The 24,190-nt window shown below is 37.3% G+C and overlaps 1 protein-coding gene across 10 annotated transcripts in view; it reads right to left on the reverse strand.

Annotated features, from left to right (window-relative positions):
- szt2 (SZT2 subunit of KICSTOR complex) overlaps nt 1-24,190 on the reverse strand; it is a gene marked incomplete at its 3' end in the record, with an annotated part of 127,106 nt that overhangs the window by 81,032 nt on the left and 21,884 nt on the right. For 8 of the 10 annotated variants that reach the window (XM_079628602.1, XM_079628596.1, XM_079628600.1 and 5 more), the window contains exons 19-32: nt 22,691-22,859; nt 21,046-21,160; nt 20,851-20,964; nt 19,097-19,297; nt 16,716-16,813; nt 16,037-16,175; nt 15,126-15,374; nt 10,994-11,201; nt 8,003-8,050; nt 5,799-5,926; nt 4,652-4,916; nt 3,768-3,939; nt 3,585-3,677; nt 1,390-1,468 (exon numbers count right to left, since the gene is read on the reverse strand). In XM_079628602.1, the coding sequence (XP_079484728.1) occupies nt 1,390-1,468; nt 3,585-3,677; nt 3,768-3,939; nt 4,652-4,916; nt 5,799-5,926; nt 8,003-8,050; nt 10,994-11,201; nt 15,126-15,374; nt 16,037-16,175; nt 16,716-16,813; nt 19,097-19,297; nt 20,851-20,964; nt 21,046-21,160; nt 22,691-22,859 (2,078 nt within the window). The remainder of the gene's footprint in view (nt 1-1,389; nt 1,469-3,584; nt 3,678-3,767; nt 3,940-4,651; nt 4,917-5,798; nt 5,927-8,002; nt 8,051-10,993; nt 11,202-15,125; nt 15,375-16,036; nt 16,176-16,715; nt 16,814-19,096; nt 19,298-20,850; nt 20,965-21,045; nt 21,161-22,690; nt 22,860-24,190) is intronic. The other 2 variants (XM_079628594.1, XM_079628601.1) reach the window with 1 other exon arrangement.

Consider the following 24,190-nt stretch of genomic DNA (forward strand, 5'->3'; position numbering starts at 1 on the left):
TTAAAACTTGACTCTTCTGTAGTTACATCGTGTACTAAGACCGACAGAAAATGAAAAGTTGCAATTTTCTAGGCCAATATGACTAGGAACTATCCTCTCATTCCTGCGTAATAATCAAGGAACTGCTGCCGTACCAGCAGCGCAATGATCTTACAAACTTAGTGCCGGTCACGTTGGAAGTTACCGAGCTGGGGACGATTTTCAGGCGCTGCGTGATATCATTGTGCCTCCTGCACCCATGCTACGGCAGCAGATTATTACACAGGCCTAGAAAATTGCAACTTTTCATTTTCTGTCGGTCTTCATACATGATTTAAATACAGAAGTGTCAAGTTTTAAATAGGAAAAATATCGAAACTCTTTGGTCATTTTTTTGAGAGAGATGCTAACGGTCTAATCAGATTCAATGATCTATGCTAAGCTATGCTAAAAGTGCTACCGCCAGACCCAGAGATCGGCTGAATGGATTCGAAAACGGTAAAACTTTCACTATAGGGGAGTTGGAAAATGAGCCTATTTCCAAAAAAAGTGGAGTGTTCCTTTAACAAATCACAACAGCGGATAAAATAACAAAAACATTTTGGATAGCAGCTTTCTTCAGTGCACCAATTCTGTGCATGCTATGAAAAATATGAACCGATAGCATTAGCTAACTTTACAGAAACCAATTAATTATTTCCCCGCCATTGACAAAACATTTTCCGGCTTTCCGTGTTTTCACTGTTATACCGTAGGGGAGCTATTACGCATCTTCTGAAAGAGTACAGAATCTCTGGATCAAAACACATGTTAAAAAAAGAAGTAGAAACAAGCGATAAAAGCACTGCCGACGCACGTTGTAGTCTTCGGGGAAAAAAAACATGATTTGCTCAAAATGTTGCTTTTTTAATGAAACTCACCCACATTCAAGTATTGAAAAAAAAAAAAAATGAATGCATAAAGCTAGAATAAAATGTTGTTGTTTTTGTTTTTTTTAAAGCAAAGTCTCTGTTCTTTTATTTTTCTGTTCCGTTTCTTTTGATATATTTAATGTTCAGATATTCATGCAACAACATATTCTGGGGGCCATGAAAGTTTTGTAAAAATTATCAATAATGCTGCCATTGGCTGGCAACTTAAAAAAAAAAAAACGCTGGCGGGAAAAGAGTTAAAGTTTCATTCATCTCACTGGTTTGTTAAATCGTTTTTTATTTATTTTTTACTATTAATCTCTTTATGCACAACACATATTTAGTGAGGGAAATATTTCTGAATGCACCTTTAAATATGTTACAAATGGCTTTAAGTGTCAAATTCGTTACTGAACGTGAACTTTATCAAAACAGCCTGAGTAGGACACTTAGATATGGAAGATATTTCTGATTTAAAAGGGCATAAATGATGTCTAACCGTCTTCTGTCGCCAGTTCAGCTTCAGACACCTCGCACTCTTCACTGGCTCTCCGCTCTCCGTCCCGGTCGGAGTCCTCCTGGAGAAGATGAAAGAGAGGAAAGGAAAACGGGCACTGAGTCTAAGGTCCCATTCAGGTTCACACGGTCTCTGGCTGTACGGTTGAGCGCTAGTGTGACAGTCTAACGTTTGATTGTGTAAGACTATTCGAGTTTCCTACACAGCTGTGATTTTGAGAAGGGTTGACTAAATAAAATAAAACAAACTCTTTTGAGAATGTACTACATATTGTCATATAAACATCCAGTAATGTGATCAGCAAAGGGCAAAAAAGGAAGGAAAGTATCCATTTAATATCACTACACTAATACCAGGCCATAATTTTAATAACAATTATTATTATTATTATTATTATTAAAAAAACATTTAAAATGGCACAAATCAATAAAAATACATTACTATTGTAATAATACTACTGTACTGTAAAATAAAAAAGTATTTAACAATTATAATAATATTTTTTAAAAAACTGTACAATTACAGTACTAATATTTATGGCTGACTTAATTTCTTTGCTTTTAAACTACATAAAGTGTGTTGCGTTTACAAATACATGTTATAAGCGACCCAAACTCACAGTGCTTGCAGAGATGAAATCCGTATAAATACGGGAAAGAAAGAAAAAAACACATACCTAAGTAAGCACTCTGATGGATAGACCTGATTAAAATCGATAACTCATGAATTATTCCGTCATTAGAGACATTCGCTCATGAACCAGACTACAATGGTCGCGCTGTGTGCTTGTTTTTGCAACACAACAGAAAGGTGTTAAAGGGGTGGTATAATGCCCTTTTCACAATATGTAAAATAAGTCTCTGATGTCCCCAGAGTGTGTGTGTGAAGTTTTAGCTCAAAATACCCCACAGATATGTTTATATGTAAGGGATAATGTATAGCGAGGCGGTTGTTATAGCGAATACACACGTCATGACAGGCTGATCGGGACCCCGACGCAAAGTGGAGCCTGAAGGGGTTGTATTTGCTATAACAACCGCCTCACTATACATTATCCCGCTTGTTGCATGGCTAACTACCAAATAAATCAATAATTTGACACAAAATATTGATTTAAAAAGGAGTTTATTGATTTAAAAATGATTGTATTGCTTCTGTTAAAGAACAGTGTGTCCATGGCAACGCTCTGTTTTTCATGGCAACGGTGTGTTATCAAGAAATAACAGACCGCATTCTACACTGTAAAAAAAAAGATTTTCATGATTTGTTATCACAACTTTTTTATCTTTTGTCAAATCAACTTCGATAACTAATGTGTGAAGATGACATACTATTTGGAGTTTCTGTTTATTAAACTATTCTTCTTCATTGTATTAACTAAAATTTGAACTAAAATTACAACAAACTAAAAATTAAGGCAACAAGGTAACTTGCTTTAAGTTAAACCAAATTTTTTTTTACAGTGTACATTAGAATTTAACCAAGCCATGTAATAAAGCATGTTAAAATTGTCACGTTTTGTGGGTGAGCAAAAACGCGTCGTTTTTGTGTCTGTCCCTTTAAATGCAAATGAGCTGCTGCTCCCGCAAAAAGGGCGGAGCTTCAACAGCTCCTGTCCTTTTACCTCACAGACATGCACTCAAAATTTTCAAACACTTTTAGCCTTTTATGTTCAAACCGGAGTCAGACAATGATGGAGAGACTCAAGAAGAAGTGACAACATGTAGAAGAACAGGACATTTCTGAATGGTTAGTTGATGAATTTATTAAGCTTATCTGTAGTTAACTTCTAGTCATTGATTAGCATATTCTGTCATTGATAATCTATAAATCGTGTTCAGGGGGCGGGGTTTATGTAAATTTTAGGGTTGGTGATGTTACTAACCCGGGAGGAATGTCGTGTAGTTCCTACCAGCCGTTTGTTGTAGTCCTTAAAAAACAATTTCTTTAAAAGCAAATATCTCACTTTGCTTTGAACTTTGAGCGTTGTAACTTTGCAGATGTTGTTTATGATCAAACAGCAACATTACACACTAACTAAAGCTAGAAAAGTGAAATCATAATCAACCACCCCTTTAATTTGTATTTATTTTGTCTTCCTATTTCATAAAAAAAAAGAAAATGCATTTTCAACATCACTGAAAAGAACGTAATGCTAAAGTATTTTTATAACACACCTCTTTTTTGGAAGATGGCAGGCAGTAAAAGAAATAATGTGGGTTGGACGGTACAGTCTTGAAATACTGAGCACCAATTTCCATGAACTTCTCCTGCAAAAATGAACAGAATGCGTGACATTGTTAATACAATTGTATAAATGCCGTTTCTACATCCCTCGCAACACTTGGTGTCTGCAGTACCTGTATGATTTTATGCAAATCAAGATACACTTCACACTTCTGCTGGGACTGGAGAAGAGACAGAGGGAATTCTGGGATTTTCGGAGACTTCGGTTCATCCAGCTCCAGCGGGGAGGAGGGGACTGAGAGTTTTCCTCTGGAATCAGCTTCGCTCCCATCCTCCAGTTCAATACTGTAACGAAACACAAACTGTATTGTTGTGTGCAGGCACTGTTGTTGTGCGGATGAGCGGGCCGGAGCGCATTAAGGGTTTTCTGTTGTGTTAGCGGCTCCTAAGTTAATAACTAATGATCTTTGCAACGGAAGTGAATCAATCAAAACTAACTTTATTCTAGAGCTGCTGTGAAGCCAAAACAAATCTCTGTTACTTTAATTTCCTATTATCACTGTAAAGCTGCTTTGAAACAATCTATATTGTTAAAAGCACTATATAAATGAAGGTGACTTGACAAACAATATGTACAGGTGAAACTCGAAAAATTTGAATATGGTGCAAAAGTTCATTTATTTCAGTAATTCAACTTAAAAGGTGAAACTAATATATTATATAGACTCATTACATGCAAAGTTAGATATTTCAAGCCTTTATTTGTTATAATTTTTATGATTTATGGCGTACAGCTTATGAAAACCTTTTCACAATATTCTAATTTTGAATTTGGGGTTTTCATAAGCTGTAAACTATAATCATCAACATAACAAATAAAGTCTTGAAATATCTCACTTTGCATGTAATGAGTCTATATAATATATTAGTTTCACCTTTTAAGTTGAATTACTGAAATAAATTAACTTTTGCACCATATTCCAATTTTTCCAGTTTCACATGTAAATACAAAGAAAACAAAAAGAAGTCCCACAATGCTTTGCTCTGTGGTCAGTACCTGGATGAAGAAACTAGTGTGGCTCTGTCAGCTCCATCATCCTCTCCCTCGCCAATGATGAAGGTGGTGGGAGTGCTAGTGGACTTGCTTGCGTTGACACAGCCGGTCAGCTCGTGACGTTCACGGAAAACACGTACGTGTCCGCACAGGGTCTGCAGGAAGGAAGTGATGTCGATCTCCTGCAGCGACTCCTCACAGTAATCCATGGCCGTCAGAACGTCCTGCGAGCTCACATTGTACGACTGCTGCAGACTGCGGTAAACACCTGTCAATCAACACAGGCACAAGGCCGATGAAATAATTTTGCAATGGAAATGACACTAATTGCATTTTGCATAAAGAAAGCTTACTATCATTAAGATTTTTTTTTAATTGTACAATTTTTATGAAGATTAAACACATTTTCTGCCCCAATTCACATTACTGAAATGCATTTTTTTAGGAATTTATATATCTTTATTATATGCATATTTGTCTATTTATATATATATATACAGTATATACATATATATATATATATATATATAATTTCAGCATATTTCTATTTTATTTTAGACTATTACACGTTATTATAATATTATAAAATTAAATACCCTTAAAATTAAAGCCTAAATTAAAGGTAGAATTAATTTTTATATATATATATATATATATATATATATATATATATATATATATATATATATATATATATAAAATACCTTTAATTTATACTTTAATTCGTGTGTGTGTGTGTGTGTGTGTGTGTGTGTGTGTGTGTGTGTGTGTGTGTGTGTGTGTGTATTGGGTTTCTGGACTCAATCACCATTGAGAATAATGATTACAAAAAAATAAATGAATAAATAATGCATTTAAAAAAGTCTCAATGCTGTAATGAGAATTAAAATGTCAAGAAAATGTCACAATGCAAAAAATAATCTTCATTTACTTTATGCAAAATATTATTCCCTATTTTTGATTATTTATTTATTTCAGCTATATGTATAAAAAAAAAACTTTGGTGAAAACATGCAATAAATAATATTTCTACTTTCTTTTTTTTCCCGTGTGTGTGGTTGAGCACCCTTATTGAGCTTTTTGCCCACTGGATGTGCACACATTTGTTTAATTCTAACTATACGTATATATGCATATGTTTGTGTGTGACCTTTGACATAGCTCTGGTAGTAGTGTTCCTGTAGAAGGCTGCAGTAGTTGGCCAGTTCCTTGTGTTTGTGAGGGTGCGTCATGAGCTCCGTCCAGGAGGAGGCGCTGCTGCGCTCCTGAGAGATTGACCTGCCAAGAGACACACACAACACACACACACACACACACCTGATAACACGAGGCCACAGTCTACCACACATTTCCTACAACACTACACCAGACACCAGCCTTAAATAGCAGAGACAAGCAGCAGGAATAGTCAGTAAGATATTCACCCATATGTTTAATATAGGGAAGCACCACTCTGGAAAACTGGCACTTTCTTCACTTTCTTTCTAACTTTTCTAATCAGATCTCCATTTTGCTTTTAGTTTCTTGTTGTAGAACAATTGAATCAGATCTACATTATATGACAGTCACAATGTAAAAAAAATAAAAAATAAAAAAATTATAATATGGCAATTTATTACCAGATTCTGAAAAAAACCCAAAATATATATATATATATTGGCACCATCTTGAAAACAATCATGTCTATCTGACATGTACAGGAAGCAATTGCATGCTCTCTAATTTTCAGAATTTATTAATTTGGGTCTGTATTTATTTATTATATTTACATGCAGAAATAAGATTATTACTGATTATTGACCCTATTAAACACAATAAGCATATCAGTTTAAAATAAGTTTTAAATGGATGATTGCTGATGGTGTTCATTTTAAATATTAGAGTATAATACTTATATTAAGCAGCACTCCAGTCCAGTGAGTGCAATAATCTTACATTTACCTACACTGTCCAAAGCATCATCAAATGTAAATACTAGTCGTGTTTGCTGCTGAAGAGGACAGGAAAATATCAATCTGCAGGATCAAACCATCTTTAAGAGCATGCAGAACAGGTTTACAGCCATGAAGCAACAATATCCTAGGATATATGGCATAGGTTTAACCATTTTGTGTGGTCAACAAAGAAGGAAAAATACATTCAAAGGAAAAGCGAGTTGGAAAACTAGACGTTGAGGACACGAACATAAAATGTACCCTAAAATGTGTGTTGTTCAAAGAAGCACTGGGTATTCAGACACTACCACCAAGACAGTTGAGCATACCCGATTAACAAAGCACTAATTTCATAAATAAAGAGGACAAAAGTTATAATCCAGTGATTTCACCCTAATTTTGAATGTCTTGTTGAATGTACATGTTGGGAACTAACCTCCAAATTTCAGTATGTACACTATCAGTCAAAAGTTTGGACACATCTAATCACTTTTACCATTTCAAATCCATGAAAACTCAGAAAAACCTCAAATGGATGCAAAAAAAATGCGACACAAATGAAGCCTCCCGATTCCAGCTCTGCTAAATTATGAAATTATGAAAATGCATGAAGAAAACGTGGAGCTCATGTGATGGATATGCATTGTCGTATTGCTCTTCCTTTTCCACGTGTTATCAGAAAGTCAGAAACAGACATTCAGTCAAATACGTCCAAACGTTTGACTGGTACTGAACATCAGAAGGCAGAGAAAACAACCCTCAGCAGGAAATGAGGTCTTAAAACATACAAGTCAATGTAGAGCAATCTAAATCACGGTGCACCTCAATCAATAACAATATAGATCACAGATCGTCGTAACATTTGAAATAACAGTTTTTCTATATGAATATATTTTTCAAATATTATTTATTCCTGTGAAGGCAAAGCTCGACTGTCACATGATCAGTCAAAAAAAAGTTCAAACCTTTGGGTGGAAACTGTGATTTTTTTTTTTTTTTTCAGGATTCTTTCATGAATAGAAAGTCAAAAGAACAGCATTTATTTGAAATAGAAATCTTTTGTGACATTATAAATGGCTTTACTGTCACTTTTGATCAATTTACTGCATCCTTGCTGAACAAAAGTATTAATTTCTTAAAAAAAAAATAAAAAAACCGAGCCCTACCTTTTGAACAGTAGTGCATATACACAGATAAAAGTGTGTTTTCCTTCTGCTATTTTAAGACCTCATACCCATCCTAAATCTTCTGAAGCCTGATACCCCCTCAGTCACCTTCCAAGAATAGCAAAACCCTCCAGAGAAAGAGAAAGAAAGAAGGACCATCCTAAGTGTAGCGGGGCCGAAACGGCCGCCTCGTGCCCCCCCGCCCCGCCCCGCCCCGCTATAGGGCAACAGCAGCAAGCAGTGAGCAGGGCTACCTGTATTTGTTCTGCTGACTGAACTCCCAGTTGTCTGTCTCTTGAGCTCTTCTCATCCATAGAGAAACCAGACAGTAAAACATTAGGATGACCACATGATGCCCTCTGAATGATTAAACACAACAGCTCTGTCCCAAAACATAGCGAGCTGCCTACCTAGGCAACATTTTTAGACACCATAGTGAAACTGTGTGATCAAAATAAGGCCAAAATGAAGCTCGTTTTGGAGATCACTTCTGGAGTTCGAAACAGATTTCCAGAAAAGTTGACTCCGACTGGTAACCATCTTCAAACTACCATTGGTCCGTGGCGATTGCATATAGGTAGATGTGGCTCTGAGGCTCTGCTTTCTTTGAGGTGGAAACCTTCTCTGGTTCTTCTGTAAAACCAAACTGGAGAGCTGCTTTATAGTAGATACTATAATTAAAGCGACACTTTTTTTCTTGCTTAATACTGTAAAGCTGCTTGCTTTGTAGCAATCTATTGTATAAAGTGCTATATAAATAAAGTAGTGCTTTCAAACCACGTTTTTGAGACTTTTTGTCTTTTTTTCACTGCAGTTTTAAGGAGAAAATACTCAGCAATAGTGTTGACTTATGAATTTGCACATGTTTTGTCTTAAAGCATGTTAAAAACACCACATAGACACATAAACAACATTAATGGCGCTTTTCCACTGCATGGTACGGTACGGTTCGGTACGGCAAGGCACGCTTTGGCGCTTTTCCACTGCATGGTACGGTACGGCTCGGTTCGGTACGGCTCACTTATGGCGCATTTCCACTGCATAGTACGGTACGGTACGGCTCGCTTCGGCTCGCTTTAAATGGTACCACCTCTGGTGAGGTTCCAAGCGTACCGTACCGATACTAAACGTGACGTGAAAACACTGCAGATCACTGATTGGTCAGTCACTTCAGCGTCATTGTATTTGCGATACGAGACACTAAACCCGCTAGATTTAAATAGCCAGACAACAAGAAATGGCTGAATCATGGTCAGTGGACGAGGTGCAGACGTTCCTCTCGTTGATTGCCGCCGGACCTACAAACAGTGTAGGGACAAATTAGAGGCGACAACTATTAACGATCAGTTCCACCCACTTTGAAGCGGTACTAACTGCAGTGGAAAAGCAACCGATCTAAAGCAAACCGAACCGTGCCGTACCGAGTCGAGTCGTACCACGCAGTGGAAAAGCGAAGCGAGCCGAACCGTTCCGCGCCGAGACGAACCGTACCGAGCCGTACCATGCAGTGGAAAAGCGCCATAAAAGCTGGATTTTCACCACAGGGAGACTTAAATTACAGACAGCAGCAGGTTTATTAGGCTGCCGTCACTTTAAGACCTGACGCACATGACGTGGATCTGACACAAATCCCATTTTCTCACAACTCTTTATGTTTATTTAAGACTTCATTTAACTAATATCAGACTGTTCTTATGAGGATACTCGACAAAACATGCATTTTGGCATAATTTAGTGTTTTTGTCAGTTCAAGCGCTGTCTGAAGTGGCTTTGTGCGCGCATGTGTGCGTCACACAGACAGGAGATTCATAGACGCGGCAGTTCTCTTCTGTGTCTTATCACGCTAGAACGATTTAAAAGCATTTGCATGAATACGAGCATGATCAGTGCCTTAAGATGTTATTGATGCTTTTATTCAAAGCATGTAGTGTTTATTGCTAATGAAGAGCATTTAAAGCTACACTGTGTAATTTTTTAAGTTGATTCTTAGCAAAAAACACTGTTCTTTCAAAATTATATGTGCTCATTCATGTGTAATTACTTCCACCAACTAATCAAGTATTCTCATAAGCGTAGAATCTGCCATTTATAATACATACGAGTGAGCTGCTCGAATGGCGGCAGCCATGTTGCACCTCCATCTTGAAAATACATTAGCCAAAGAGGGACATACCTGGAAATGTAAGCTTCGCCTTTCACGCTTTTACACTCAGGCCCTGCGTCCACCAAATAGTTTTTTTTTCACGCGGCTGGCGTGTTTTTTAAATTGTTTTCAATGGGAGCGCCATGTTTTTAAAACGCCATGAGCGTAACGAGGCGCTGAGCGTTCAGTGTTTTTTTTACAGGTCGCCGAGAGTTGAAGAATGTTCAACTTTGGGTAAAACGCAGCGCTCATCACTGTCACTTTTTACCCAACCGTCCAATCACAGTGGAGGAGGGGCGGGACTAATACCACACCGACCAACGGATATTCTGTATCATAGCAACGAAGCGTCTTAACTGAAAAAAAACTGTGCTGCCAAAACATTCTCAAGCGTTTTCAGCAGAGCGCCTAGTGTTTTCAGCTGGCTAAAAAGGCTGTGGTGGACACACGGCCTCAGTGGCACCGTGACGAATGCGAGGGGGAGATTACTCGCGACTGCCGGCAGATTTGAAAGCCTGTTGAAGATGGAAGATCATTCACGCCTATTCTCGAGGACATGTAATAGAGCGAAGGAAGCGAAAGAGAGAATTAAAACAACAACGCCACAGGCAAATCGACAAGACCAAAGTCAAAATTGGAGTGGCTTTTCCATGATGGAAAGAGCTCATGAGGAGCAACGTTGCCTGCCTTCTTCTCGACAGGTAATTCAGCCTATTTGTGTAAATTTGTTTACTATAAAGTTTTATAGTTGCTTGGCTAGCTAAATGCAATTTGTAATAGTTTCCTAAAGTAAACTCATCACTTGAAGGAACACTCATGGACGAAGTCTAACTGGAAGCCATGTTAATCTTGGAATAATACGGCCACCGTAGGAGTTAAAACGCCCTCAGAATGGGAGGGGCTAGAAAGGACATTCAGTTGGTAGTCAATTTCACTGCTAGATGGGAGAAAATCTTACACAGTGTAGCTTTAAGTTTCAGATCCTATTTGAGATGCTGCATTGGAAGGTAGTTGTCTAGGTAGGCAGAAGGTTGGAACAGAGCTGATGACCAGAGACCTTCAAGATATCATGTAGCTTTCATGTGGATGTGTGTCTCAGTACCTGAAGAAGACGTCTTTGGGCCTCCGTCCCGACCGTGGATGGACCAGCTGTTCTTTGAGGGAGTCCAGAGAGCAGTTGTAGATGTAGATGGGGCAGCGGGGTCGAGTGGCGTCCGTGCCGCTCTGCTGAGACACCTGTCTGCTGAACGTGATGTGACAGTCTCGCTTTTGAGGCTCCATAAACTGCACACCATCCTTCTCTTCTGAAGCTAAACGTTATGGGACAGAGTTATGGAGATAAACATCTCTCCCAGACATGATGACACGTGCTATATGTTAAGCCATGTTAAGTTTTTTATATTGTATTTTATTTCAGTTAACATTTAAAGCTCCAGTCCGTAACTTTTTTGGGTTAAAAATTATCCAAAATAATTTTTTGAGCAAGTTCATATCCAGCCAGTGTTCAAAACGATCTGGTTGCCTTAGCTCGATTCAAAACGGTAAGCTTGTAATAATGTTTTTAATTCCAGTGGTACTGGTGGATTTCCACGGGAAATTCGAGCATGTCTTTGCGTCATTACGTCACATCTGTACACATAAAGAAGAGTCGGCTAGTCACATCTGTATGGGGTTATTATTGTTGCAATATTCCAAATAAATAGATTAATATTCACAAATAAATGTAAAGAGATTCACAAAAATGTATCGAATGCACAAATGAATAGATTAAGATCCACAAATAAATGTAAAGAGTTTCACAAAAAATTATAAAATTCACAAATAAATAAAATGAGATTTGCAAATAAATAAAACATTTACAAATGTTTTCTTATTTTACAAACACAACTCTGCCTGGCATTTATTTGTGAATCGGTTCCTGTGCATTTGTAAATCGCTGCACACATTTGTGAATCGGTTCCTGTGCATTTGTGAATCCCCTCACGCATTTGTGGATTTTGAAACACTTCTAGCGCAGACGTGCAGAGAAATCCACAAATAGGTGGACTCCACCCACCGCCTACTCAAGCCAATCAGATAACGGCCACATCGAGCTGGCCAATCGTAGCACGTTATCGCTTCAACCAATCACGTTAGGCTTTACACTCGGGGCGGGAAGTGGGAACTGACTGATTCTTGCATCAATGAAAGGAGCACTGGAGCGCAGTAGTAGCGCTGAACTGTGTGTGGTAAAAACACTGTTTTCAAAAGATCGTTGGAGTTTAAGGCCTCTTTATATTTCCATCAGGATACACTCAGGGAATTATGATAATCAGAGATCCCGAGCATCATGAACAGTCTCTACACCGGCAAGAGGCGCGACACAAATAGGCACTGTCTGTTCACTGCTGCCGCTGCAGTTTAAATCATGTAAAACTAGCATGTTTGAAATGTTAACACACATTCCCTATGTGACGTCTGCTTAGCTTTATATGCATAATCGTGCTCTTAACGGCTCTGATCGTAGCCTGCTTATTGACTAGTGCTGGTTACTATCATATTTCGTGATAGTGTACTGGACGCGGGGCATTGATAGTTGTTAAAATATGTTAACTTATGTCCTCAGTTGTATTGTAAATGTAATGCAGTACTGTTCTATATCGTGAATTAACCACAAGGGGGCACTAAAGTACTTGCTGTAAAGAACGCGTTTGGATTATAGTTTGTCCTATTAGTTTTGCCATACTGAGAAACTGAAGGCTGTCAGTCAGACCGTGAGAATGATGCGTCTGCTGCCGCTCACAATAAAATATGCTGAGAAACGGTTATTCATCTCATCTCATCTGTTCTTCTGAATGCAACGCTAGCTCCAATATAAAATCATAACACAACAATAGTAAACGGATGCCCGCACTTCTGATGTAGCGGCTACTTCACGCAATTAGGACAAATGTTTTTTGCACATTCGCTTTGCTCAGTGTAGATTGCCTCGCACAGGGTAGACACGATGCATGACATTATACGATTTTGCCTTTTAAAGCACAATCGCAGTGACAAATAGCAATAGGATATAAATAAATGTAATGTAGAATACCAAATATAAGCCCAAATGTATAAATACAAAAACATTTGTCCTAATTGCGTGAAGTAGCCGCTACATCAGAAGTGCGGGCATCCGTTTACTATCAATGACTGCCCCGCGTCCAGTACACTATCACGAAATATGATAGTAACCAGCACTAGTCAATAAGCAGGCTACGATCAGAGCCGTTAAGAGCACGATTATGCATATAAAGCTAAGCAGACGTCACATAGGGAATGTGTGTTAACATTTCAAACATGCTAGTTTTACATGATTTAAACTGCAGCGGCAGCAGTGAACAGACAGTGCCTATTTGTGTCGCGCCTCTTGCCGGTGTAGAGACTGTTCATGATGCTCGGGATCTCTGATTATCATAATTCCCTGAGTGTATCCTGATGGAAATATAAAGAGGCCTTAAACTCCAACGATCTTTTGAAAACAGTGTTTTTACCACACACAGTTCAGCGCTACTACTGCGCTCCAGTGCTCCTTTCATTGATGCAAGAATCAGTCAGTTCCCACTTCCCGCCCCGAGTGTAAAGCCTAACGTGATTGGTTGAAGCGATAACGTGCTACGATTGGCCAGCTCGATGTGGCCGTTATCTGATTGGCTTGAGTAGGCGGTGGGTGGAGTCCACCTATTTGTGGATTTCTCTGCACGTCTGCGCTAGAAGTGTTTCAAAATCCACAAATGCGTGAGGGGATTCACAAATGCACAGGAACCGATTCACAAATGTGTGCAGCGATTTACAAATGCACAGGAACCGATTCACAAATAAATGCCAGGCAGAGTTGTGTTTGAAAAATAAGAAAACATTTGTAAATGTTTTATTTATTTGCAAATCTCATTTTATTTATTTGTGAATTTTATAATTTTTTGTGAAACTCTTTACATTTATTTGTGGATCTTAATCTATTCATTTGTGCATTCGATACATTTTTGTGAATCTCTTTACATTTATTTGTGAATATTAATCTATTTATTTGGAATATTGCAACAATAATAACCCCATACATCTGTACACATGAAGAAGAGTCGGCTAGTCACATCTGTACACATGAAGAAGAGTCGGCTAGTCACATCTGTACACAAAGAAGAGTCTCGGCTAGTCACATCTGTACACAAAGAAGAGTCGGCTAGTCACATCTGTACACAAAGAAGAGTCGGCTAGTCACATCTGTACACATAAAGAAGAGTCGGCTAGTCACATCTGTACACAAAGAAGAGTCTCGGCTAGTCACATCTGTACACAAAGAAGAGTCGGCTAGTCACATCTGTACACAAAGAAGAGTCGGCTAGTCACATCTGTACACATGAAGAAGAGTCGGCTAGTCACATCTGTACACAAAGAAGAGTCTCGGCTAGTCACATCTGTACACAAAGAAGAGTCTCGGCTAGTCACATCTGTACACATAAAGAAGAGTCTCGGCTATATTGCGTGTGAGGATGTTGTTGGAGATTTATAGCCTTTTCTCACAGCACTTGATATAATTAAACGTATTAATTTGATGGCGGATCCAGAAAGGTTCAAACGACAATCACCAGTGACAACTAGAGAGTCACCCGATGCAAAATGCAAAAGACTTCGGACTGTGGCTACAAAAAAAAAAAAGAGACTGCAACCGGCCCATGCGGAAACAAGGATAATATCGGAAGGGCATTAAATTAAGTCACGCAATTTGAGAACAAAGTATAATTTGCGCGGTTTGACGTGATAAGCGATCGTTAGATTTAATCAGCACGATTTACTGCAATGCTTTTTTCCCATTAGTTGGTCAGAACAAAAGTGGATGTTACTTTGAACTTTAAAGTGAAAATTATTATGTTGGTCATACTTCCAAAAAGTGTAATCTGTGATGGCGAATGCCAGGATCCACACCGGCACGGCGACTGACAGCCGCACATTCTCCTCAAAACATCGGATTCATCCGCGCTGTGCCGTGTCGAGGCACAACCCACGTAAAGCTGATAATTCTGCAAATAACTGCAATTGCAGATTTCAAACAGAGATGGCGACAAAGAGGAAAACCTACGGACTGCAGCTTTAAGTAACGAAAAAGATATTTAACGGTTTTAGTTTTAGTTAACTGCAATAACCCTGATGTGAAATGCCTGTAAACTCCCTTGTTTGGTTTTGGTTTCTGATATTACTGCAACTTTGTTGTGTCAAACCTGCATCGCCTGTGTTCATGTTGGTTTGTTCTGTAGACGTCTCAAACGCTGCTTCTGGTTTAGCTGTGGACCCCCCTCTGGACACAGGGTAGCCCCTGACATCTTCTCCATGTTGACCATTGGCTGAACTGCTGAGAGAGTCTGTCTGTGATTGGCCGTTGCCGTGGCTACAGGTCTCCTCCTCTTCTTGGTAGCTGCCATTGATTGGAGGTTCAGTTTCCAGCCCAGGTGACATCAAAAGCTGCACATCTACACAGTCAAAATAAAATATGTGTGTGTATTTATACATACTCATATTGTTATGGGAGTGACCACATTCTGCTACTATTTGTATGCTAATTTTTTTACAAATATAATGCAATACTAACTGAATGATCATTAGAATACAGCAATAAAACTTAATATTTATGATGAATTGAATTCATAATATATTAAGAAACATTAATATAATTATTAATAACAACTACTATGTTATCCTTCATCCATATATCCATATGCTATCCATATATACGATATATGTATCGTTTCTATGTCATGTGTTTTTGTAATTTATTGTAAAGCGACCATGAGTCTTCTGAAAGGTGCTATATAAAATAATAATAATTATTATTATTATTAACAGTAACAACAAAAATTAATATTCATTTACATTTTTTCTAGCAATCTATATGGTTTCAAATTTATTTTCATCGTTTAATTTTCTTAAACATTGGCATTTACAAGTATTAAAGACCCACCAAATGGTAGTTTGCTAACATTCTCCAGTTGGTAATATTAGTTTGGTAAACTGTGGGCATGTTTCTTGTTGTCAGCCAAGAATGTATGAGGCTAAATAGTCCTTTATGTTTGCACACATCATGAGATGAATGCTTTCTGAGGTCTAATTGGTGTGGCATTGACAGATGAGGCACCTGTAAATGTAGCTGGCAGGAAAGTGAGCAGGATCTGCTGATGGCTGATGTATTTGGCGTAACATTTCCAGTGAGGAGATAAGCCGTCTTGCTCCAGGCCAGCTGGCTCGTCATCCACAAGATCTGCATTGCTGAAACTCTGCCAGGAACAGAAGAAACACACACTGTAACCACTCTGCCAACAACAGAAAGATAAATACACTACTGTGTAAAGGTTTGGGGCTAGTAAGATTATTATTTTATTTTTTTTCAAGAAATTAAACTTTTATTCAGCAGAGATGCATTAAATTGATCAAAAGTGATAGCAAAAGCATTTATAATTTTACAAATTACAAGTCAAAGACTAGTTTGTCCCATTTTGCATAATTATGTATTACTCTAATCTGTTTTGTAGTATAAATACTGCGTTCACACTGAAAAAAGTTTACTTTAAAGACCCAGATGATGCATTTAATTAACAGAGAGTGGAATGTTAGACACTTCATGTACTCGACTGCACAGCTTAAAATACATGGTTGAATGACAAAATAATACACACAATAATAGCACATAGTGCATAAATGCATAGTTTATAAGTGCATAGTGTATAGCGTGTCATTTGGGACGCAACTAGCTTTTACACACACACATGTGGACAGGCATTTGAACTGTAGTGGAGATGTAATATGAGATGACACACCTGTAGTGTGCTGGAGGAGCCCGTCACATCTTTACTGCTTCCTATAGTGTGGAAAGAAAGAACAGTGTCCTGCCTCTCCGGAGGCTTCAAACGCTCTTCTGAAAATACACACACACACAGAGATAATAACATAATGAAAATAATAATCTGTTCTTATGTCACTATCAATTGCTAATGAATCACTCAAAGCTTCATTGAGGATGTCTGGCATCCATTAGCATTAAGTCTTTCAAGTATGCTGTTTTTTTTTAAATCATCTACTCAGTTAAAACATTTTGTTTGTCCTTCACTGATCACAATGCTATTCAATTTATCAAACGCTTTAGCAAGAGTAAATGCAAACAACAAACCATCTGGTGGTTGTTATCCGTTTCCACTTTCCAGAAATTAAAGAAATGTTCTGGGTTTAATACAACTTAAGTTCTATTAGGACAAACTTAAAGGTGCCCTAGAATGTGTTGAAATAATATTTTAATTTTGTCCCTGATATCTACATAGAGGGTATGTGGCTTAAAAAGCCATTTAAAATGTCCAGAAAAGGTTTTACAGGTCAATTTCCAACCCTATAAATTGGCCCTAGAATGAAATGGTCTGTTTTTACCTTATTTGGAAGGGTCATGAATAGTAATGAGGAGTTCTGCTCTGATTGGCTCTTTCACTGCGGGCTCATTACAAGAGCTCAGAGAGTCACAGCAAACAGGTCCGACGTGCAAATGGAGAGACTCGGTGTACAACCGTATATGTTTGAGCCGGTTTCAGACGACGATGCAGAGTTTGAGGAACAAGCGGTTGTTTGTAGAATGCAAATGGACGTTTCGGAGTGGTAAGTTTATTCATTATTTTCAGTACGAACTTAACAGTCACGTGTGTGCGTGTGTGTGTGTATGTGCGTTCGTTCGTTCGTTCGTTCGTGCGTGCGTGTGTGTGTGTGTCTGTGTGCGTGTGTGCTTCACCTACGCAGCGCAGTTCTGTGTAGCACCGTATCTCTGAAAGGGCTTGGCTTATGCAAATTTTGGAGGCGTACATATTAATGATCCCATCGGTTACGTCACAGTAGGTGTTATGTGGAGATTCGCTCGTTTTTCAGGGGTGTTTTTCAAAAACGAGATTTAAACAAGAAGGAGAAAACAATGGTGTTTGAAACTCACTGTATGTCATGTCCATGGCAACTATGGCAAGTTAAATTCAATTTCACATTCTAGGGCACCTTTAAGCAATAAACCCCAAGAAGCCGTGGTTTACAGAGAGTTTAGCTCTGTTATAGTGCGGGGCACTATCCTTCCTAAATCATGGTAGTTAACCACTATTAATGGAGTATAGACTACTAGGGATGTGCCCAACGAAGGAAATTACGTATTTTTCTGATCCCATAAAAGGATGGGGAAAAAATTTGAGATGGGAGGAAAAAAATATATTTCAAAGCTTTTGCATTCTCTCGCAATTATATAGTTGGGTAATTACATTGTATCTAATTTGCAGGCATCAGGGATGTAATCAATATACGGGGTATTGAAATCACTTTTGAACGCAAGTTCGCTCGAATTTGCCATCGCGTGTACTCTGTGTATCGGGAGATTCAATGTGGCTCAGGATCTGTTGCACACCAAATCCTCCAGAATCATCCTGTCAGTCATCTCTACTAACTATCTTAACATGATAAGTGAAATCTGATGTATTGTAATGTAACGACTACCACAGCAAGCCTAATTGTAGTCCCTTTAGTGGGTTATGTTTACATTACTCGTTTTCTGTGCCTTTCCGAATTCGGATATAGGCTTCCGCACATCCCCATACCATTCAAAAGTTTGGGGTCGGTAAGATTTTTTTATGTTTTTGAAAGAAGTCTCGTGCTCACTAAATCTGCATTTATTTTATCAAACAATACAGTAAAAACAGTGAAACATTATTACAATTTAAAATAAGTATTTTCTATGGGAATATATTTTAAAATGTAAATTTATTCCTGCGATCAAATCTGAAATTTCAGCATGATTACTCCAGTCTTCAGTGTCACATGATCCTTCAGAAATCATTCTGATTTGATGCTAAAGAAACATTTATGATTATTAGCAAAGTTGAAAACAGTTGCGCTGCTTCATATTTTTATGGAAACTGTGATGCATTGTTTTTCAGGAATCTTTGATTAATAGAAAGTTCAAAACAACACAAGATAACATTAACTAAGATTAATAAATGCTTTAGAGGGATTTTTCATTGCTAGTTCATTTGAAATAATGAACCTTATTGTAACCAAAATACCAAAAAAATCAAAAGTGTTACCAAAAAATCTTACCCCACACCTTTGAATGGTAGTGTAATTTGTATCTGCCTGCATGATTGTCATATACACCAGAATTGTAAAAAAAAAAAAGTTAAATCACCTTTAATGACGGGTAGTGAGAATGGAGCCACATGACCATCTCTTTCCCGCTCCAGGATGTGATGCATGAACGCCACATGATCCTCGCCGGTCAGTGGGATCTCTCGATCACTGAGCTCGTTCTGCAGAGAGCCGTGGAAGAGGCTGAGGAGGAGGTCGTTGGGCAAAGAGGAGGCACTATGGGATACATCCACCTGCCCCTCTGTAGCAGAGGTTAAAGGTCAACAGAAAGGTCACAGTGAAACCACACCCTAATTTGATGGTTGAATAAAGGAATATGGGTAACACTTTACAATAAGTTTCATTAGTTAACTACCTCAGTTAACATGAACTAAGAATGAACAATACTTCTTCAGCATTCATTAATCTTAGTTAATATTAATTTAAACATTTACTAATACGTCATTAAAAACAACGGTTGTATTTGTTAACATTAGTTAATGCACTGTGTGAACGAACATGAACAAACAATGAACAGCTTTATTAACATTTTTAATTTAAAAATGTTAATAAACTAACATTAACAAAGAATAATAAATACTGTAACAAATGTATTGCTCATTGTTAGTTCATGTTAGTAAATACATTAACTAATGCAGTGCTTGAAGTGTGTGTGTGGGGGGGGGGGGGGCAGTACTCTCTTGCATTGGCAAATCATGACATTTGAGATTTCTACAGTGAAAAACAAAACTTGGAGATATTGCTGGTACAACAACAATTTATTGTCATTTATTAACAACATAAATGTATTTAAACAAGTCGTGTGAGATTTTTTTTTATAAAACACTTTCACCCAAAACGAAAAATAAAAAGGTTAAATGGGTACATTTTCTATAAATATTTTTGACTCTTCATTTTCTTTTCTGACATAGCCTACTCCAGTTCTTGTTAAAACACACTAGACATGCAAATTCTGTGCATTTTGGGCACTTTTTGTGTGAAATCATATTTATTTTATCCATCAATAGTGTGCTTTCACTTTAATTGAGCGTGAGCCGCGCAGGAAAAATAGACTCGGTGCCAAAACCCGCTTCACTGCTGCTCACGCGACGCTCATGCTTGACGCTCTGCGCTGCTTCTCTCGGTGTGAATGCACTCATTGATTAACATGCACGGTGAAAAAAATATGCGCTGCTCACGCTTGCGGTGTGTAACGGCCGTAACGCTTTTTCTGTTAGTGGTAGAGTACCGGCTAGGGCTGGGAAAAAAATCGATTTGATTTAAAAATCGAGTTGGTAGGTAAAAATCGATTCATATTTTAAAAAAATCGACAGTGCACAGTGACTTTTCAGTTAGAGAAAGGGTTTGCCTTTGCAATTTTGTTTATGTTGATGCACTTTAATTAAATACTATAAATATATATTTTTAAAATATATTTACAGTTCACAGTTATTTTGTTTTAAGGCATGCGGCTACATGCGAGAGGTAGTGGTATGCAAGAAAAAGTGCAGGTATGCTTAAGAGTAGCACTGAACTAATGTTAACTAATGAACCTTATTGTAAAGTGGGTAACACTTTATTTTACAGTGTCCTTGCTACACATGTTACATGTAATTACTGTAGTAGTAACTATAAATTATGCATAATTACATGCAACTAACCCTAAACCAAAACCTAATCCTATAGTAAGTGCATGTAGTTAATTATTCTTACTCAGTTATTAAATGTATAATTACACTGTAATATGGACAGCATAAAATAAAGTGTAACCGGAATATGAACGCAAGAAAGGACAGGATGAGGGTCGAGTCGTACCTCGGCTAAAGGTGTAGAAGAAGAGCTCTATCTGCTGGCACTTGGGCAAGAGTTTCATCAGGTCAAACTGGAAAGGCACAGTGTGTATGCAGTCATCAGCGGCGGGGACCTCGCCTAAAGGAGTTACACCACATCACATTGAGCAAGCAAACTGAGGACTGTGTGCAGGAGACAGCTGATGGTGGACGTGTGTACCTGGAGCATCTCGGAGGCTGTTGAGAGGGCACACCTGCTCTTTATTCTGACACAGCTGAATGAGGTATTCAAAAGTGATCATTGTGGTCATGCACGACAGATCACGTGGAAAAATCTGAAATGGAGAAAAAAGAAAAGAAAAAAAAAACTATTCGTAAGCAAGTTCTCAGCAAAACTGCCTGATTACATTAAAGTCAGCTTGAAATAAAATTGACCCTATTTACTAAATCTTTCTGGTGTTATTGAGCACAATTTATTATTGTAAAGAAAAACAACCTCTCTTCAGAAAGTCAGAACTCTCTCCATCTCTGAAACTGATATAAACAAATACCACACGAGCAGGCAAAAATATACTAGTTTAATATTTCTACAATAATCAACAATTCTTGCCTTAAGCCCTATTTTTGGGGTCGTTCTTTCTCATACGGACGTCTGTAAAAAATAACTTGCGGCACAATCACGGCTACTTGGTTGACTAGTACATTTATTAGTCATACAAGCCCTAATTTATATAAATGTATATCATACATTAGCATTGCATTGTTTACCTGTTGCTTCTAAATTTCTAAAGCTTTTGATTTTGTGCACTTTTATTCTTTTTCTTAGAATAAATCTCTGTCTCGCTGTAGTGGAGCGGATTTAAGAAATTGCAGAAAATATCAGTTTTTACTATCCAATGCCACCTTATTTTACTGTATATTCACTGAAAAGTTCACTCAGAAATAGATTATAGAACTTAAAAGCAATTTATGACTGCTGATGTCAGGGGTAATTATAGTTAACTAAAACTAAAACCATAAAAAAAAAGGTTATAATAAACCGTAACTTTATTTCAGTCTCATTTTCATTTAGTTTAACTTGATGTAGGCTACTAAAATAACTAATAAAGTAAAGCTGAAAAACTATTTACAAAAGACATTTAAAAATAATAATTAAGTTAAAAAATAAACTAAAGCAAAATATTAAAATACTAATAAAAAAATATGAATAAAAAATATAATAGTATCTCAATGATGCAAAAATAAAACTGTCTGATGTCATATTAATATTATTGATCACTGTCAAGTTCCAGAATTTTGTAAAATATGTACAATTAGGCATTTATTAGAACTGCACAATTCTGGATAAATTGAGAGTGAGGATTTTTTGGTTTCAAACTGAGATCACGATTCTAAACAAAACAAAGTAATGTGTAATTTACTAGAGGTTCTGACAAAATGTCCATTAATGGTGTCTATTTAAAAATGTTTAATTAATTAGAATGAATAATAAAAAAAGAAAAATAGTTTTGAATGAATGATTCAATGACTCACTCATAAATACTTTTTTTTTTTTTTTTTTTTCAATATTCACATAAATTACAGTACGAATCAGCGTTTTTGAATGAATCTCTTGAATTAATGATTCAATGACAAATAAATTATCGCCACCTACTGGTGTAACAATGTAATCGATACACTCTTTATTTGAAGCGCCAAGTTACTTGTATCAAGTTACAGATCTGAAACATTGTCATTTAGGAATAAGATTATGTGGGTGTTTGAATCGGGATCGCGATTAATCGTGCAGCTCTAGCATTTATTATTGTAGTTTATTTTTCAATGGTATTTGATGTGTAAGTGGAGGTGAGGATGGGGTTACTAACAGCCTGAGGGATCTCCTGGTACGTGAGGTTGTGAAAGTGTCGTTGCTGGTCCTGTGAACTGCAGACGGATCCGCTCTGAGGCTCGACCCAGCACTCCGTCACCAGACTCAGCTCTGTGTCCACATCTATGGCCTCCACTTCAGTATCATTGTCATCATCTGTGGAGAAACTGTGGGCACAACAGACAGAGTTAAAGGAACAGGAACACTCCACTTTTTTTGGAAATAGGCTAATTTTCCAGCTCCCCTAAAATTAAAAGGTTGGGTTTTACTGTTTTCGAATCCATTCAGCCGATCTCCGGGTCTGGCGGTAGCACTTTTAGCATAGCTTAGCATAGATCATTGAATCTGATTAGACCGTTAGCATCTCTCTCAAAAAATGACCAAAGAGTTTCGATATTTTTCCTATTTAAAACTTGACTCTTCTGTAGTTACATCGTGTACGAAGACCGACAGAAAATGAAAAGTTGCAATTTTCTAGACCAATATGACTAGGAACTATCCTCTCATTCCTGCGTAATAATCCAGGAACTGCCGTAAAAGCAGCACAATGATCTTAGTACACGATGTAACTACAGAAGAGTCAAGTTTTAAATAGGAAAAATATAGAAACTCTTTGGTCATTTTTTTGAGAGAGATGCTAACGGTCTAATCAGATTCAATTATCTATGCTAAGCTAAGCTAAAAGTGCTACCGCCAGACCCGGAGATCGGCTGAATGGATTTGATAACGGTAAAACTCAACCTTTCAATTTTAGGGGAGCTGGAAAATTAGCCTATTTCCAAAAAAAGTGGAGTGTTCCTTTAAACCAAATGCCCACTTCAAGACTATTCTATTCAGGGTATAAAACATTTTCGTCAGTCACAGCTCGTTAAGATCTAGCAATCTGCCCGTTTTAAATCAGACATGGGTATAAAGTAGTGCATACGCTTACATTTATTTCAATTAATTAACGAATTCATTCATTCATTATCGAGAGAGAGATATGAGTGTGCGAAATGCCTGTCTGTTCAGCGTCTCTCTCTATTAACAATGAAGCTGTGAGTTTAATTACTTCAAAACCAGCGATGTAACCCCCTCGTTGCTGATCATAATGTAGCAATTCAGTAGCAAAGCAAAAAAAAAAAAAAAAAAAAAAAAAAAAATTATATATATATATATATATATATATATTATTTTTTTTTGCTTTGCTTTGCTACGCTACTATATATACACTATACTAAATATATATATATATATATATATAAATTATTAATAAAAGTTGTGGGGCAGCGTTGATACGTTTTTAAAAACAGTGCATTAATATTGAAACAGTGATTAAACTGACTTGGTACTACCTGTGCATTAAACGGGTTTATTGCACACCTTTCAGCCAATCAGAATTGATTATTCAGACAGACCATGATGAAAAGTACAATATTTTGTGTAAAGGTTCAACAAACAATTCAGTTTAAAAAAAAAATATTTTTCTGACTATGATTTCATATTTCAGGCTTTACAG

Source organism: Phoxinus phoxinus (assembly GCF_949152265.1).
Source record: "Phoxinus phoxinus genome assembly, chromosome: 11".
In the NCBI taxonomy this organism is placed as follows: domain Eukaryota; kingdom Metazoa; phylum Chordata; class Actinopteri; order Cypriniformes; family Leuciscidae; genus Phoxinus; species Phoxinus phoxinus.